The sequence below is a fragment of the Macaca thibetana genome, chromosome 6, assembly GCF_024542745.1.
Source record: "Macaca thibetana thibetana isolate TM-01 chromosome 6, ASM2454274v1, whole genome shotgun sequence".
NCBI lineage: Eukaryota > Metazoa > Chordata > Mammalia > Primates > Cercopithecidae > Macaca > Macaca thibetana.
Genome location: NC_065583.1, coordinates 97,432,585 through 97,451,281, shown reverse-complemented (window position 1 = coordinate 97,451,281; position 18,697 = coordinate 97,432,585). Strand labels below are relative to the sequence as shown.

The 18,697-nt window shown below is 34.6% G+C and overlaps 1 protein-coding gene across 1 annotated transcript in view; it reads right to left on the bottom strand.

Moving 5' to 3' along the window:
• Positions 1–18,697, bottom strand: part of EDIL3 (EGF like repeats and discoidin domains 3) — a 456,634-nt gene that overhangs the window by 156,045 nt on the left and 281,892 nt on the right. The window contains exon 6 of the mRNA XM_050795163.1: positions 5,776–5,957. Coding sequence (XP_050651120.1) covers positions 5,776–5,957 — 182 coding nt within the window. The remainder of the gene's footprint in view (positions 1–5,775; positions 5,958–18,697) is intronic.

Below are 18,697 nucleotides of genomic sequence, written 5' to 3'. Positions count from 1 at the left end.
TAGTCCTGTTATGCTATTCCATTTAAATTGTTAAGGATATTCTTATTACTATTAGAAAGTTATAGAACACAAAAACTTAAGGCCTTTTATCTTTCACCCCCAAAAAAAAAAATTAGTAGAAACGAACCCATCTCACTTTTAGCTTGAATCAAAAACAAACCTGCAATACTAATAGTTCTATTTTTAACTTGTATAATCCTCTAAGAATTATTAATATTCAATCTGAGTTCAGGACATTGTTGACTGGACACCACAACATATCCTCCAATGGTAATTTAATGAAAGTTACTAGTCCAACCTGTGCTGCAATAAACATACTACATTTTTGTATTTGGGAGCTTAAAAATACTGGTCATAAAGAAATTGTAAGAGCTTTGAATTAGGCTAATTATATATTTTGTGTAAGCTTTCTAGTTCTGGCAACTTGGATAAGATAATTAACCTGTTCGATTCAAGCCGTCTAAATTTATAAAATGATGATAATTATACCTGCTATATGAAATTGTTCTGAGAATTAAATTTAAAAATCACCAAAAGAAGATCAACAAATTCATGAGGTGGTTACTGAAAAAATTAATAAAATAGACTACTAGCTAGACTAATAAAGGATGAAAAGGGAGAAGATCCAAATAAACACAATTAGAAATGACAAAAGAGATACTACAAATAACCATCAGCAACTGCTATGAACACTTCTATGCATAAAAACTAGAAAGTCTAGAAGAAACGGATAAATCCCTGGAAATATACACCCTCCCAAAACTGTGACAGGATGAAATTCAAATGAGTAGACAGATAATAATCTCTGAAATTGAATCAGTAATAGATAGCTTCCCAGCCAAAAACAGCCCAGGCCCAGATGGATTCACAGCTAAATTCTACCAGATATACAAAGAAGAACTGGTACCATTTCTACTAACACTATTTCAAACAATTGAGGAAGAGGTACTCCTCCCTAGCTCATTCTATGAGGCTAACATCATCCTGATATCAAAACCAGGCAGAGACAAAACAAAAACAGAAAACTTCAGGCCAATATGTTGATGAATATCAATTCAAAATTCTTCAACAAAATACAAGCAAATTGAATCCAACAGCACAACTAAAAGCTTATCCACCACGATCAAGTAGGCTTTATCCCGAGGATGCAAGGTAGGTTCAACATATGTAAAATCAATAAAAGCGATTAATCACATAAACAGAACTAAAGACAAAAACCACACGATCATCTCAATAGATGCAGAAAAGACTTTCAATAAAATTTAACACCTCTTCATATTAAAAACTCTCAATAAACTAGGTACAGAAATAACATACCTCAAAATTATGAATCATCTATGATAAACCCACAGCCAACATCACACTAAATGAGCAAAAGATGGAAGTATTCCTCTTGAAAACTGAAACGAGACAAGGATGCCCTTTCTCATCACTCCTATTTAACGTAGTATTGGAAGTCCTGGCCAGGGCAATCAAGCAAGAGAAAAAAGTAAAAGGCATCCAAATAGACAGAGAGGAAGCCAAAGTACCCCTGTTTGCAGAGGACATGATTCCATATCTAGAAAACCCCACAGTCTAGGCCCGAAAGATCCTTAAGCTGATAAAATCCTTCAGCAAAGTCTCAGGGTAAAAAGTCAACATACAAAAATTATTGGCATTCCTGTACACCAACAACGGTCAAGCCAAGTGCCAAATCAGAAATGCAATCCCACCCACAATTGCTAAAAAACAAAAACAGAAAAAACACACCTAGGAATATAGCTTATTAGGGAGGTAAACAATCTCTACAATGGGAACTACAAAACACTGGTCTACGAAATCAGGGATAACACAAACAAATGGAAAAACATTCTATGCTCATGGATAGGAAGAATCAAAATCATTAAAATGGCCATACTGCCCAAAGCAATTTATAGATTTCAATGCTAATCCAATCAAACTCCCAAATGACATTATTCACAGAATTAGAAAATAATACATTAAAATAGCCAAGACAATCCTAAACAACAACAACAAAAATAAAATCCCCACAAAGCTCGAGGTATCACATTACCTGACTTCAAACTATACTATAGGGCTACAGTAACCAAAAGTAGTGTTTTGATACTGATATGAAAACAGATATATATTCCAATGGAACAGAATTAAGAGACCAGAAATAAGGTTGTACACCTACAACCATCTGATCCTCCACAAAGCTGACAAAAACAAGCAATGGGGAAAGGACTCCCTAATCAATAAATGGTGCTGGGATAGTGGTTAGCCACATGCAGAAGATTGAAACTGGACCCTTTCCTTACACCATATACACAAATCAACTCAAGACAGATTAAAGACTGAAATGTAAAACCCAAAGCTATAAAAACCCTGAAAAACAACCCAGGCAATACCATTCTGGACAGAGGAACAGGCAAAGATTTATGACAAAGACACCGAAAACAATTGCAACAAAAGCAAAAAATGACAAATGGGATCTAATTAAACTAAAGAGCTTCTGCACAGAAAAAGGAACTATCAACACGGTGAACAGACAACCTACAGAATGGAAGAAAACTTTTTCAAACTATGCATCTGACAAAGGTCTAATATCCAGCATCTATAAAAAACTTAACTTTGCAAGAAAAAACAAACAACTTCATTAAACAGTGGGCAAAGTACATAGATGGACAATTTTTAAAAGAAGACATACATGCAGCCAACAATCACAGGAAAAAGAAAAAAACCCCTCAAAATCAGTTATCATTAGAGAAATGCAAATGAAAACCGCATTTAGGTACTATCTTACAACAGTCAGATATTGTAAAAAGTACAATATCTGTATGGCTATTACTAAAAAGTAAAAAAAATAACAGATGCTGGCAAGGTTGAGGAGAAAATGGAATGGTTATTCACTGTTGGTGGGAGTGTAAATTAGTTCAGTGATTGTGGAAAGCAGTGTGAAGGTTCCTCAAAGAACTAAAAACAGAACTAATATTCGACCCAGTCACAGCATAACTGGGTATATACCCAAAGGAATATAAATTGTTCTATGATAAAGGCACATGCACACGTATGTTCACTGCAGCACCATTCACAATAACAAAGACATGGAACCAACCTGAATGCCAATCAATTGTAGACTGGGTAAAGAAAATGTGATACATAGACACCATGGAATACTATGCAGCTTCAAAAGAGTGAGATCATGTCTTTTGCAGGAACATGAATGAAGCTGGAGCAAACTAATTATCCTTAGCAAACTAATGCAGGAGCAGGAAACCAAATACCACATGTTTTCCCTTAGCACCACTTATAGTGGGTGCTATATGATGAGAACACATGGACACATAGAATGAAATAACAGATAGTGGGACTTCACCTGAGGGTGAAGGATGGGAGGAGGGAAAGGGCCACGAAATATAACTAATGTATACTAGGCTTAATACCAGGGTGACAAAATAATCTGTACAACAAAACCCCATGACATGAAGTATACCTATATAACAAACCTGCACATGTACCCCTGAATCTAAAATAAAAGTTTCAAAAAAAAAAAAGAAAATTGGTAAAGTTTTGTAAAAAATAACATTAAAAATATATTATCAAAGAACACAATTATAAAATGAATACATTGAATATAATTCTTAAATATTTATTGAATAACAATATTTTTTAGTTTTTCACCCATTATATTTGAGATTCTTACTCTAATATAAAACCTTTCATATTTACTTTAACTGTTTTTCTCTGAGTGCATTATCATTTTCAGACCAAAAGCAAATTATCATCATCCCACTGACCTTAAAAGTAAAATAAGTTTTAACTATTGTTCTTAAGAGAATAAATCTAAATTTCTGTCAGTGTTGACCACTATCCTGTTCGATTAAGGTTATTTCTGCCTATATCCACTGGGATAAAGGGAATTTAAACATCATGCAATACTTTGAAAGGAAGAATGATGCATAGTGTTAAGTAGGCAATACTGGGACAAAGTAAAGTGAACAATCGGATATGAAACATTAATAGGTGTTTCTCAGAGTAAATGTTGCAAAAGCGTGCTATTTATGGTTTATAGAAAGATGGCAATCATTGAGGCTCACAAACATAATTTGTCAAACAGAAACCCTGATGTAAACTGGCGATATCATCTCTCAACAGTTCTGAATTTCAGCTATGAATATTAATGTCTAAAGTTTTATCATGACCACAGTCCTACAAATGCATTTCAACTAGAGTGATTAAAAATGTCTCTGGAATGATCATTCATTAGTAAATATGATATAATTATTTTCTATTATTCTATGCATATTTTAAACCTTAATTGATCCTTCACGAGTGCAATCAAAACTGTATAGATGTGCCATTTTCACTATCTGGAGTTCATTTTGCATACATGTCTATAGACTGAAAAAGTCAAGTATAACTTAAGAAGCAATTTTAACAAATGCATGTAAATATAAATTCATAAAACACAACAAGAACTTCACGTAACCTTATAGAGCTCTATAGATAAAAGAAATGTTTATGAGACATATAAGAATGCCTAAGAAACATGAACAAAGAAAGAATCTGAAGGAGATTTTGGCCCAGTTTTTCATTTATGGAAGCCTTGCCTCTTAGCCATAAATCATTTTTCCTTTATACCAAATGCCTGTAAACTAGTCCTTGTATAGTTATGTCACATCAGGGATTTCCATGCTTCTTTGACTTAAAATATGTAGTCAACAGATAGAACAGATCAATCACCTAAACTAATCGAAATTCTGCAATATCTCCCTACTACACTGAAATAAGGCTAATACCTTTTAGTATGACACCTGAAGCACAGCAAACTCATACACTACATTTGAACATATCCCTCTAGCAACCTTTACTCAAGTCATGATTTTCTGCATAATATTCCCCAGATTGTCACATAGCACCTTTGATCAGGCTATTCCCTGGATGTTTAGTCTCTATTGAAAGCCATCCTTCTCAGGTCTAGCTCAAAAGCTATCTGCCCCAGGTGTGTTTCTCAAGATAATTAATGGATTCTTCCTCTGACCACAGTATACTGAACTCTTCCTCCCTTTAGTACACATCAACAATTTGTTAGATAGTTACTAATGTGCTTTCCCCAACAGAGATTTACTGTTTCACAGGCACCAGTTTTGATCATCTTTCTGTACTCCTAGTACATAGTTCATCTAAATGCTCAAAAAGCATTGAAATGCACAGAAATATAAGCTGTAGGCCTTGCTACCCACTCTGGGAAATCACTTAATATTTCAGTATATTGTTGTTTTCTCCCGTTTTAAAAAACACCTGGTTGATGAGAATGAATAACACTATGAAATGAAACACCTTCAGCTTGAAAGAAGGTGCATTTGAGGTATTGTTACTTTGATTCATGGTATATTTTATACTTGCATTTGTGGACCCACTTCTTAGAGGTAGAAAAAAAATAGATGTAATTTTTATGTTCTTGAAGTATCATAAGTTGCTGCTAAATGTTAACACAGTGGTAACGAACACACGGAATACAGAAAGTCTCCTTCTTTGATATGCACCTTAAAATAGTGGTATTTACACCTGAATATTTTTAACGTTTTTGATCTTTTTAACCAGCTTCTTAATGGAATGTGCATGTTTTTTACTTATCAGAATTGTGAGCTAATTTGAACTCTTCACTAAATTACCCTTTCCTCTGACCATAAGGAAGAGTCACACTGAGTTCTCACTTGTCTGCTTTTTAAAATGACCAGAATCCTTTAAAAATGACTTGTAACATTAACCTTGTCCCATCCCATCTGTTACCTGAATCCACGGCCATCTGTCATTTTCTGCAGCTGTCCACGCATTTATAAGCCCCTTCTTATTAAGACGTGCATAGTAGGGATACCATTTTTGGAGTCCAAAAAGAGCTCGGTGAGTAGAGGAAGCCGTGATTTGCTGGTTTGATATAATTCCACCTTCAATTCCCAATGGGCCTGAGCATTCTGAGAACAAAAACAGGAAAAAGTATGAACATATTCGAAATAATGCATGTACAACATATGTCTTTAGATTTGATAGGATTTTATTTATTTATTTATTATTATTATTATTATTATTATTATTATTTTTTTTTTTTTTTGAGACGGAGTCATGCTCTGTCGCCCAGGCTGGAGTGCAGTGGCCAGATCTCAGCTCACTGCAAGCTCCGCCTCACGGGTTTACGTCATTCTCCTGCCTCAACCTCCCAAGTAGCTGGGACTACAGGCACCGGCCACCTCGCCCGGCTAGTTTTTTGTATTATTTTTTTTTAGTAGAGACGGGGTTTCACCATGTTAGCCAGGATGGTCTCCATCTCCTGACCTCGTGATCCGCCCGTCTCGGCCTCCCAAAGTGCTGGGATTACAGGCTTGAGCCACCGCGCCCGGCCAGGACTTTTTTTTTAATGATTTGAATTTGCACTACCATGCCATTTACTCCTCATCTCCTTTACAGATCTGTTATTGATCTCTACATTAAGGAAACAATTCTTGCTTCTCATGACACTGTCTTCTTTCTTAGCTTTGAAAGTAGTCACTTTAAATAGACACTTCCCTTCTGCATTATGATTCTGGTGTCTGTACTGATAGTTTTTTGTTGTTGATCACGTCAACAAAAGCATAATGCTCTTGAAAGGCTTATCTCATATTTTATTTTCCTGGAGATTAGCATGCCTCAGAAATTATAAGCTCTCAACAAATATCTTTCCATCCATTATTTCTTGGTTATCATAAAGCTGAGTTTTTGTCAGTCATTTTTGTATTGATTTAGCATTTCTCATGTCTATAAACTTTATAACTTAAATTTTTATAGCCACGATCAGTTATGCCTCCACAACAAAAGGGAAATGGGTAAATCTGTTAACATTTAAAAATATTATTATAATACCCCATGATATGTTATAAATTATAAAATATATGTAGACAAATTATTTTTATAAAGAGAGCAGGTAAACTCTTTGACAACATTATACGTGACAATGTGTCACTCAGTAAATCAAGATATTAAAATACTTATTAGCACTTTAGTTCCAAATTCACAATTCTACATATTGGGCTTCTGCATGTATATCTTTAAATTTGCAACTGAGAAACTTAAGAAAATTTTCCGATGAAATTTTAAAATACTAAGATTAAAGCACATTATGCTCAAACGATATGTTCTCAGATACCAAATGTGTTTAGTTTTTCAAATTACAAATGGAGGTAAATCCATCTTTAAAAATTACATATATATTTGTATTATATATAAAATTATATACAAATTCTTAATTGCTTTATAAAATTTCAGCAGAAGGTACATTTCTTTTAAATTCAGTTTTGAAAATTCAGAATAAGTAGGGATATGATATAATGAAAATATTTTCTTGATTTCATTAACATTTCATATACTATACTGAATATTTTGCCAACTTAAATTTGTATAATATATACGATAATTGTATTATAAAAATATACTACAATAATTTATCAGAATTTTTGAAAATAAGAAAGAAGTTCATTGCCACTATTAAATATCAGTATATGCACGTCAACTTGATTGGTGATTATGACCAAGTACATTTTAGATTTTAATTATTATCAAAATCCAACGGTTGTCAGTAATTAAATGTTTACACTTAGATTGAGGTTGAAAACATGAAAAAAATTAGCAGACGAATTATAATATTTTTGAAATTTAGGAAGATATTTCTCATTGTTAACCATGTTTTTAATTGTCATAAACATGCTTCTTTTTCTATTCCATGCTCAGATAGTAAGTAGCTCTGACGGCTTTCAAATTTTTAAATTTTTTTTTATAAAGAAGATAAAAATATATGGATGAGTAATTATCTTCATCAGACTGTATTAGTAAAGACAATATCAATACAGTATAAATTGCATCTTTGCCATTGACAAAAAGTTACTTGGTATGATAAATTTAGATAATAAGATCTTTTTTTAACATGTAATTAAGACTGTTTAGCACTTTATGAAGGTACACTATATCTCTTTAGAATCATTAAATTAAGAAGCCATTCATTAGTAGAACTGAAGTCTTAAGAGCTGCAGATAATAATCTGGTTTTCACATTCCCAAAAACTTAATGTTAAAAGTTCAGATATTAAATCTTTGGACCCTTATTTTGCTTTCCATTTTAAACTTCAAGATCTTTACAGACTTCATAAACGTACTAAGAAACTTTCATGATGACACTGTGATTTTAATAATGGCAGGAGCCTAGCTTTTTAATAATATTGTCATCAAAGGGGTCTCAAGCATCTTGTCCTTGGTTCGTAAAATGTTTGGATGGAGAAATGAAGCAGGCAGGGAGATCTTTTATTGCAGGCCATTTATTGTAGGCCAGTAAGTAGACTAGCAGAGCTAGAGAGCCAGAATTGATTAATGAGCTGTAGGACAGACTTAAAAATAACTCTGTGCCATTTAGTTGCATACCTCTTAAGACCTTATGCTGAATTAGATATCTTCACAGAATTTGTAACTATTTTAAAACAGAGAGTACATCTCAAATCACAATATCCTATAATTCTACTTCGTTGGTTAATCTATCAGCCTCCCTTTAGTAGCTAACATATCAGGAAACCCATTGGCTCTGAACTGTTGTATTATCATATAAGTCAAATACCAATGAGTGATTTTGAAAATATATATGCGCAACTCACTCTGCCATAAGGCTCCCAGTCTTTGCTATGCCCTTTAGTCCTGCATATTAATTCTTTCAAAAAAAACCATAATTCAGGCTGGGCACAGTGGCTTATGTCTGCAATCTCAGCACTTTGGGAGACTGAGGCAGGCGGATCACCTGAGATCAGGAGTTTGAGACCAGACTGACCAACATGGTGAAACCCTGTCTCTACTGAAAATACAAAAATTACCTGGGCGTGGCGGGATGTGCCTGTAGTCCCAGCTACCCGGGAGGCTGAGGCAGGAGAATCGCTTGAAGCCAGGAGGCGGAGGTTGCAGTGAGCAACCTGCACTGCACTCTGGTCTGGGTAACAGAGTGAGACTTAATCTCAAAAAACAAAACAAAACAAAAAAAGCAAAACAAAAAACCCCCCACAATTCAAATAATATATATTGACATGATATATTTATTTAGGGCTATATCTTATACAAAGTATTTTTGCATGAGCTATCTCATTGCCATGATGTAAAATTTACAAGTATTACCAGTCCTTAATTCTATATTGTTGCTTTAAACAAACAAACAAACAGAAATATTCCCCCAAAACCCAATTTCCAACATTTGCATACCATACTCTGTCACTTACATATATTCAAAAAAGGCCACCAAAGGAAGCATGACTGTGATGGGGGTTCTTGAGTGAAGTGTGAGTCTGTGAGTTGTCAAGGTACTGCTTTGAATTTCTGATTCTGCATTTTCCTACTTTTTAAAATTGGGGTTATGATGACACTTAATTTATCAGTTGTGAAAAAGATAATAAAAGCTTTGCTTTGGGAACTATAAATTGCTGAAAAAATAATGAGCTTGGTTCTGTAAGGTTATTTGCATGCTTCTCTTTAGAGGACCTCAATTGAGGTAATCCTGGCTTTTTAGCCCCCTTTGAGTAGGAGCGATGTACGTCTCACTGTTATATCCTTAGATGCTCATGGTGGCTTGTACACAGGAAAAGCCCAATAAATATGCACTGAACATTGTTATGGGGGGCTTTTTTCCTCCTAAACAGTAAAGTAATAAGCAAATCCAAGCCTTAGATTTATTTCACTCTGCAAAGTTATCACAACAGCAGATTTTCTTCACTAATCATGTGGACCACAATCAAATGGTTGTCATCACAATAAAAGGTTCAAAATCCAATTTCCTTTTGCCTGTGCTATCCACTTCCCCAATGTTCTATTAAATCCAACAGTTATAAAAACCAGTGAAGGAATTACAATTCAGAATGCAAATGATTATACACCTAAGATTAAGTGACCTGAAACAATTAATAACAGGATACTTAGAAAGATAATATGAAAATATACATTGCTTTTACTATCAACAAATGAGAGAAGATATATGAAATGATATTTGATGAAGTAATTAATGTCAGATGAGAACTCTGAAGTTTGAAAATTGTACCTATATGTGTTTTCTCATATAATCTTTGAAATAATACTTCAAGAAAAAAATGTTATCAGGCCTATTTAATGAATTAGAAAAATTGTGAGGAGGGAAGTTAAGCTTGCAAAAGATGACTCTAATTTAATGTGGAGAGTTCAGTAATTCTCCAAAATTTGACTCAGATCTTTTCCTTCTGCTATATTATGTGAGGCATCCATACTTCCACATCCTAGGGGAGGCAACAGGAACATTAGCATGGAATGAACATACAAGATATCACTAGTAACATTCAGGATGTAACAGAGCTTTCACAAGTTGGGATCCACTATAACAGTACATGACAATGTATGGCACTGATATGGTATGTCTCTGTGTCCCCAACTAACTTTCATGTTGAATTGTAATCCATAGTCTTGGGGGAGGGAACTGGTGGGAGGTGAGTGGATCATGGGGACGGGCTTCCTCTTAGATGTTCTCATAATGGTGAGTTCTCACGAGATCTGGTGGTTTAAAAGTGTGTGGCACATCTCTTTTCACACTTTCTCCTGCTGCCACGGGAAGACATGCTTGCTTCCCCTTTGCCCTTCCCCCATGATTGTAAGTTTCCTGAGGCCTCCCAGCCACGCTTCCTATACAGCTTGCAGAATGGTGAGTCAGTTAAACTATTTTCTTCCTAAATGACCCAGTCTCAGGTAGTTCTTTATAACAATGTGTGAATGAACCAATACAGGCATTCAGTCACAGAATTAAATACCTAGAGTTTATAGTGGTGTGTGTCTCCTACAAATAAAATACAATAAATACAAATAAAATGCTACCATATTACCTGCCATTTGTATTGTTTATTTACCTTTCATATTTATTTTTAGAAGTAATTCCCTCCACAAATATTTATTAAATGTTCACTAAAATTGAAGCTTGCTGCTAGATACTGTGAGGAATATAATCTTTACCTACAAAGGGGTTCTCTATCTTGTAGGAAAACAGATGGGCACTCATAAACACGTGGATGAGTTGTGGACCAGGGAAGTACTGGACGTGGTTTGAGCACAGAAGTAGATTTTCACATCTCAATCTAAAATTAGCCTGATACCATCACCGGCCTATATTCCGCTTATCTAATATGGATAGGCTAATTCCATTCTTATTAATTTACTGACCTCTAAGTATATGCTCATCCATCCATTACTCCATCTGTTCATTTAATTCAGTTTTGAAAATATGTGTTTTTTGAAGCCCTTCTACATATTAGACACTTTTCTAGGTAGTGGTGACAAAGGGATAAATAAGGCAGAAAAGGTCTCTGCTCTTAAAAGATTCATACTCTAGTGGAGAGACAAATAATAAACAAACACTTAAACAAGAAAATACCATGAAGCGGTATATGCTATGAAGGAAAAAAAGAAGGGTGAATCAAGTGTGGGTGTCAGGTGATCAGAGATGGTCTTTCTGAGAGGCTACACCAAGTCTGATCTCCGAACAGGAAGAAGGAGCTGGCTATGTTTACAGTACTGGTTTCCTGAAGGGGCTTCAGTGTAATGGGGAGACACATAGAAATAAGAACACTTTTATATAATATGGCAGATGTTGTGATGGTGAATGCAGAAGATTCAGTGGGAGAAGAAAAAAGGGAATAATAACCTAGCATGGGACTCTGGAAATGATTCCTGGAAAAGAATAGGAGCTTGCATAGTGGAGAGAGGAGACAGGATAGATACAGGCAGGGAACAGGCTGCTCTGATGAGGGAATTAGAGGCAGTTCAGTATCACGAGATCAAGATGGGTTGGTGGGGGAATGGTTAAGAGATGAAGTGCAGAAGTAGAAAAATACTAGATTATTTTGCGGAAGACTGTGATGATAGAATTTGGTTCTGTTAGTGATGGGGAGTTTTTGAAGGACTCTATGACCACATTTTCATTTAATTTAGATCATTCCCACTGTGCCATAAACAGTAGATTTAAGAGGGGACAAAACTATGTCCAAAGAGTGAGCTACTACAGTTGTCCATGTGAAAAATAATGCAGACCTGAAAGAGGTGTGGAGAAGAGGAAGAGTTTAGAAATATTTAAGAGGTAAGCAGAACTAGTAATGATTAGATGCAAGGTAGAGGAGAGAAATGGAGTGTCTGAGTTTCAAAGGCTCCAGAGAGCAAACATAGGTGTTTCCTTTCATTGAGATTGGCCATGTTTCACAAATAACACCACTGGACCAAATTCCTCTCTTAAATTTTATCAAAAATCATTCTTGCTGTTGGATTGAACGTGGGAGGATCTGCTTGTCTTGCCTTCCTTCTCTCGCTATACTGATTTTGGTGGGCTACTTTCAACATCTCTCATATCAACCAGGCTGCAGGGACAGGATTGAGATGTGAAAATCTGCTTCTATGCTCAAACCACGTCCAGTACTTCCCTGGTCCACAACTCATCCACATGTTTATGAGTGCCCATCTGTTTTCCCACAAGATAGAGAACCCGTTTGTAGGTGAAGATTATACTCCTCACAGTATCTAGCAGCAAGCTTCAATTTTAGTGAATATTTAATAAATATTTGTGGAGGGAATTACTTCTAAAAAATAAATATGAAAGGTAAATAAACAATACAAATGGCAGGTAATATGGTAGCATTTTATTTGTACACTTCATTTTTAATTAAAAATCATTTACACTTACACGCTCTCAAAGGTACACAGATATAGAGGCCTTCTTTAGCAATCGTTTATATGCTGAGTAAAGAAGAGCACTTATTTATTACTTTAAAAAAATGTAACTGGTAGTGGTCTGAGTCTCTTCTCTTTCAAATCGGTGCCACACAGTATTACCAGGTATTTCTGAAATTCCCCATTGTTACCTCTAGAGAGGGCATAGTGGCAATTCGATCAATGCTGAATACAAAAATAGAATATGATAGTAGAATATGGTAGTCTGCATTTCCTGTCTGGAAGATCTGTGTTTATGCATCCTTGGTATTGTGCTTGCTTTTGTCAGGTACAACAATAATCCTAAATTAATGAGTCCATTCAACATTGGCTACCAGAGGATTTCAGGCATCTTTTACGTAGTCATTTAAAATAACTACATTGCCTGAATTGTCTGAGTAGACTGGAAATGCCTTCTGACCTGACACCCTGCTGTTCAGACTAATACTGAGCAAGTGAGTCACCTGGCAGGTTTAGCAGGAGCAGCTGGGCTAGCTGGGGCCAAACTTCAAGTGCCTCCCCAGAGCTACTTTTCTGCTTTGGCCAAGTGGGATGTGAATAAAATAGCTTCAAAGTGGAGTCCTTCTCACTCTGCAAACTCATTCTCTGGAGTGCGGCAAAGAATGGCTTCTGCATTTTATTGATCTTGCAGCTGACAAGTAAGCAGTGCCTCAAAATGTCTCACATCTTGTTCCTGAGTGTGCTGATTAAGCCTTTCAAATAAGTGAGATGCACAGCTGAATCCGTAACAGGAATGTACTGCTTTCATTTGTTCTATCTCAATATCCAGACATCTTCAGAATGAAAGGATTTCAAATTAAAGCCATGTAAGAAACAAATCTCCTTTAAACATCTCCAGTCCTCCCTTTCTCCAAGCATCTCATCTTATACGAGTGAGTCCTCTTCTGTGCTTAGTATAGTGTGATATTTGTGCTGAATGCAAGGACTGGTGAATGGATTAGTGATGACCTCCAGTACTGCAGAAATTAATGCTGATTCAAATATAAGCTTTCCTCTGTGCCACTTGGACCACAGCCTTTCTTTTATTCCTAGCATTTGTTTTATTTTAGAGTTGTCTTGAGACCAGGCTTTAATTGGTGAGGGAGGGACCAAGGTCACTCTTTCTCACGCTGTGAACTGAGGGTTAATAGGAACCCTAAAGGTTTTTTGTTTTTTTTTTGTTTGTTTGTTTTGTTTTTTTTTAATGAGTCTTGTCAGCTAAGCCCCCCATGCATTTGATTTGATTTCGCTCAAGGCTATCATTTTTCTAGTGTGTTAGGAAGTTGTATCAGAAGAAAGAGGGCAAGGGATGGAGTGAAAATGGAAAGTTTAAGAAAGGGTGATTCAGGAACAGGGCCTGAATATTCCAGTTCAGCTGTAGGAGATGGGGAAATGGCCAAAAAGTTTCCCAGATACAGAGTGAGAATGTGAAGGTGAACATGCACCACACAGCCTTAGATTCACTTACTCATTCCCAGACTCCTGCAGAGTACCCCTTGGGTGTCAGCCTCTGGTCATGACACTGAGAATAATCATCGTCAAAGGAATGAGAATGAAAATTCCACTTGGTGAGGTTAGTCTCTCTCCACACTGAGCGATTGCGTCTTTGTATCAGGGTATAAACATTACATACAGTCACGGTAAACTTCCTTAGGAAAACCAGTAATTAAGAAATACTCAATATTGTTTTCAAAAATTAGTTAAACTTACTTGGATTCCATATAAAATGCATGTGTACTTTAAAGAAAAGGCTGTTTCTTCCTATCAGATGGGCAGCATAGCTTAGATAAATGCTAATTTTCCTCACAATTGTGAATATTGTGATTCTGTGATATTTTGCTGGGAAAACATTCTCTCAATTTTATTAGGACCTGTATTCTATTATTTTCCATACTGAAAGCTCAGAAGGTGTCCAGGTTAAATGAAGAGGAACAGCAATTTGTGCTTCTTTTTTTTTTTTCCTCTGAGATAATACGCTTCTTACAGGTAGAGACGATGCCTTTTGCATTATTTAGGTTTTCAAAGCACTTAGCACAGTGCTTACAAATGGGTAGTTCTCAATATTACAGGTTAAAGTAAACTAAAACAAATCATTGCTTTTTGGAATTACTTTTCTTTCTTTTTTGAAGGTGGATTAGTCCTCTGAATGTAGATATTATCACTATAAGGATTCAACATACAGGGAGGGTGTTAAAATCAGAAATGCTTTCTTCACTGGCAGGCTTAAAAATATATAAGCATCAGCTCTTGGAGGTAGGGAAAATACTATGTTTGGAATGAAAACCACATTTATAAAGTCACAAATGCAATTATCAGCCATCTAGCGATTTCCTTCAAAATGTGGCTATGTTTTCTTCACATTGTGTGTTATCTCAAGCCAATTATGATATATTATCAGTTTAAATTAATTGTTTTCAATTCAGGAAAAATGAAGCCCATGAATAAACTAAACTATAATAAAAAATTGTCTATTAATATTTCTCAAACTGATTTGTGAGCATATTGATGCAGAATAATGGTTATTATTTAAATAGTAGAGCCTATGGACTCTAGCATTCAAAGGCCCAAATTCTTATTGAGATAATTCACAAAAGTTGACAAAATCTAAGATGATTATCCTCTTATCACAGTAAACAGTTCTGCTGTAGGACAACAGAAAAGTTCACGGTAGTTTGCTTAAGATGCATTCTTTTAAAATGGAAGAGTATTTGGATTTTTCAAGTGGTAAAAACTATGTGGATTGATGAGACATTTGTCTGTAAATTCAAAAGCCTGAAATTCAAAAACCTGTAGCTGTACACCTGTTCTTGCTTTCTGACAAAACATATATCTACATAGGAAAGAGCTAAGAAGGGTATAATGTTAAGGTTAAAAAGCTAAAAGAGGGACTGAGTTGCTTGAAGTAACGTGAGTCAAATACAAAACGTTAATATTCAAACAGTGTTGTGTAGAAGACAGATTCGCACGCTTTTAAGTTATTTATATGTTTTAAGATTTTTTGGCAAATGCACATCAAGCTAAGTGCCCTAAGGCCTTTGATGTTTGGTTATAAAGCAATATTACTGCCGTGTCAGGCACTGATTTTCATTTGAGAGATAAATCATAGTTCCAAACCCAGTTACCAGCTATATCTAGTTATTTCGTTTTCTGTAAAATGTAGTTATCTTTTCTTCACACCGGATGTTAATTTAGGTCAAGTATGAAATCTTAGTGTTCCAGAGGTCAAAAAAAAAAAAAAAAAAAAAAAAAAAAAATCCAAGAGATGAAACAGGAGGCCATTGAGGGTGCCAAAAAAAGACATACTGAGCTTTCTCTGATACTAGTACCCTTTGAAAAGTTGTGGAAGAAATGACAGAGAGCAAAATGGAGCCTAGGAAAGTATAGTAGATGATTTGTTCATTTGAATTCTACAGACATCTATATTATGCATTTACTTTTAAAAATGTAAGAACGTCTTTTTCCTTTAGAAGATAATAGGTCATACCTGCATAATCAGAGAAGTAATAGGATTGGGTCAGGGACCTAAACATTCCTGCAATTAATTTCCAAGCCTGCTCTCAAAGTCACAACCTCAGCGGTGCTGTGTTTTGTCTTTCCAAATTAAAAAAATAAATTGCCAGCATTTCCAGTATAAAGTTAAAATAGAGGATGAATTCTTGATAATATGCATTTACTAACTGAACCTTCCTACAAATAAAATTGCCACAAGTGTTTTAAATATTGTATTTACAGTGGCTTTGGTAATCCTGAAAGGAATAATTCAACATAGAACTTTAAACATAACAAATGTAAAGCTACTAAAACAAAGGATGCTTTACTAGTCTTATAAAAATATATCTAGAAGGATTTAATCGAGTAACAATTTTATTATAAACCTGTTGAAGCTAAGCCAGCTTTTCATACATTATCTCTTATTCAATAGAGATTCATACTGGAATGAATATGGATCAGCCCATTGAAATAGGAAAGTTGACTTCTGTTTCTTTTCAAATTTATTATATGTAACAACAAAGTATATGCTGACATTATATAGTATCCGGGTTAAATGCTTATTTTTGTTGAACAATATTTGTAGTAAAAACAATATACAGAATTTGCTAATACTACCCAATAATACATACATACATACATTTTAGACAAGTGAAACTATTTAAAAATATTAAATCTAGATTTAAATCTTTAGCTGCTGAAATGGGTATGGAATATTAGCAGTGTTCAACAAACTATCCATAATGGGATAAATTAGTATTTTCTAAAATGTTGCAGCAGAATACTTTATTGCTATAGGGTTTGGCCTAGTGATTAAGTAAATAAATACACTTCTTATAAACATATTAAAAACATATGACAAATACAAAGTTTTAAATAATCCTATGCTTGTCCATTATGAAGCAGTAAATTTTGAAAAAAAATAGCCAAAAATAGAATTACCTGCTTCCCTTAAGCTTTTAAAGAAAAGAGGACTTAATACTTTTTTTTTTTTTTTTTTTTTCATTTTGGCTTTATAAAAAAGACTAATTTCTCCAGAAATTTTCATTCTACAAATGTTGGCTAAGTCACCACTCTAGTATGTTAATTTATGGGATGAACCAGGAACTAGGTAGGGACTATAAAGTCACAAACATAAAATGATGCATATTCATTATCACAAAATGAAAATAACAGAATTAATTTCATTTCTTAAAAATTCTGTACAAATGAGAACAGTGACTGGATTTTCTTAGAAATCATTCTTTTTAGTCCCGTGCTTCAAAAACCAGTAAATGGATATTTTTTAACTTAATAGTCTTATGGATACAGCAGCATATAGTTCTTCTTTTAATATAAAGGGAAGATCAATTGCATAAAAATACACAAAGCAAACCAGAAATGTAAATTTTACCTTATATTAGTAAGAAAGTATCTCATTAGTTTAACATATTTCTTTAATTACTAAAATCCTCTTAAACTACAAAAAAAAAAAAAAAAGGAAAGATTATGTGAGTGAGCTAAAAATTGTTCAGGCAAGGGGTTATGATAATATGTCCTTAGTGCTTTCATATTTTGAAAAGTTATCAGCTCAGCTAACTAAAGCTGCATAGATAAAAAGATAAAAAGAAAACAGAATCATACAGTTTATATTTATAGATTAATTAGATTAATTTATAGGTGTACAACTTCATCAGATCATACAATTTACAAATGCAGGTAATTTAATTGGGAAACAACTATGGTAACAAGTATAGTATAGTGGTAACTTATAATATACACAAAGCACCTTATTGAGTCTTCACAAACTTTCTATTATATCAGTTTATCAAAAGTGTCCCTCATTGCAATTTTGGTTAAGGACATGAAGGCAAATACAGGTGCAAAAGTCTCTATTCTGAACAGAACCCTAAAGAAAAAGTGTGTCCTACTTCATGGAAGCATTTGAGTTGTGATGCCAGAAAGTTTTGAGTTGGAATTTCTACCCCACCACTTAACAGCTATGTGGCTTTGGGGAAATTGCTTAATCTTTCAGCAGCTCCAGATTAATCCAGTAGTGTACACATTTTGATGCACATTAGGATTACACAGGAAGCTTTTAAAAATTCCAATGCCAGGTCACATCTCATACAGTACCAATTAAATTAGAATGCCTTGGGGTACGAGCCAGACATATATATTTTTAAAGTTCACAGTGATACCAATATACAGCAAAGTATGGGAACTGTGCTGGTTAATCATGTGTATTCCAGGGAGAGTAACACCCATCTTACGGGTTTGTTTCATAAGTTTGAAATAATACATGGTTAGCACATAGTAAACTATACGGCAACAAACATGCCTTCAGGAAATGGTAGCTTTTACATTGTTGTTGTTTTACTGTAATAAAACAAAAATAAGAGATTAAAAAGTCGTAGTTGGAGGAGACTGACCTCTTTTACTACCTGGAGACACGTGTTTTAAACATCTGCTACCAG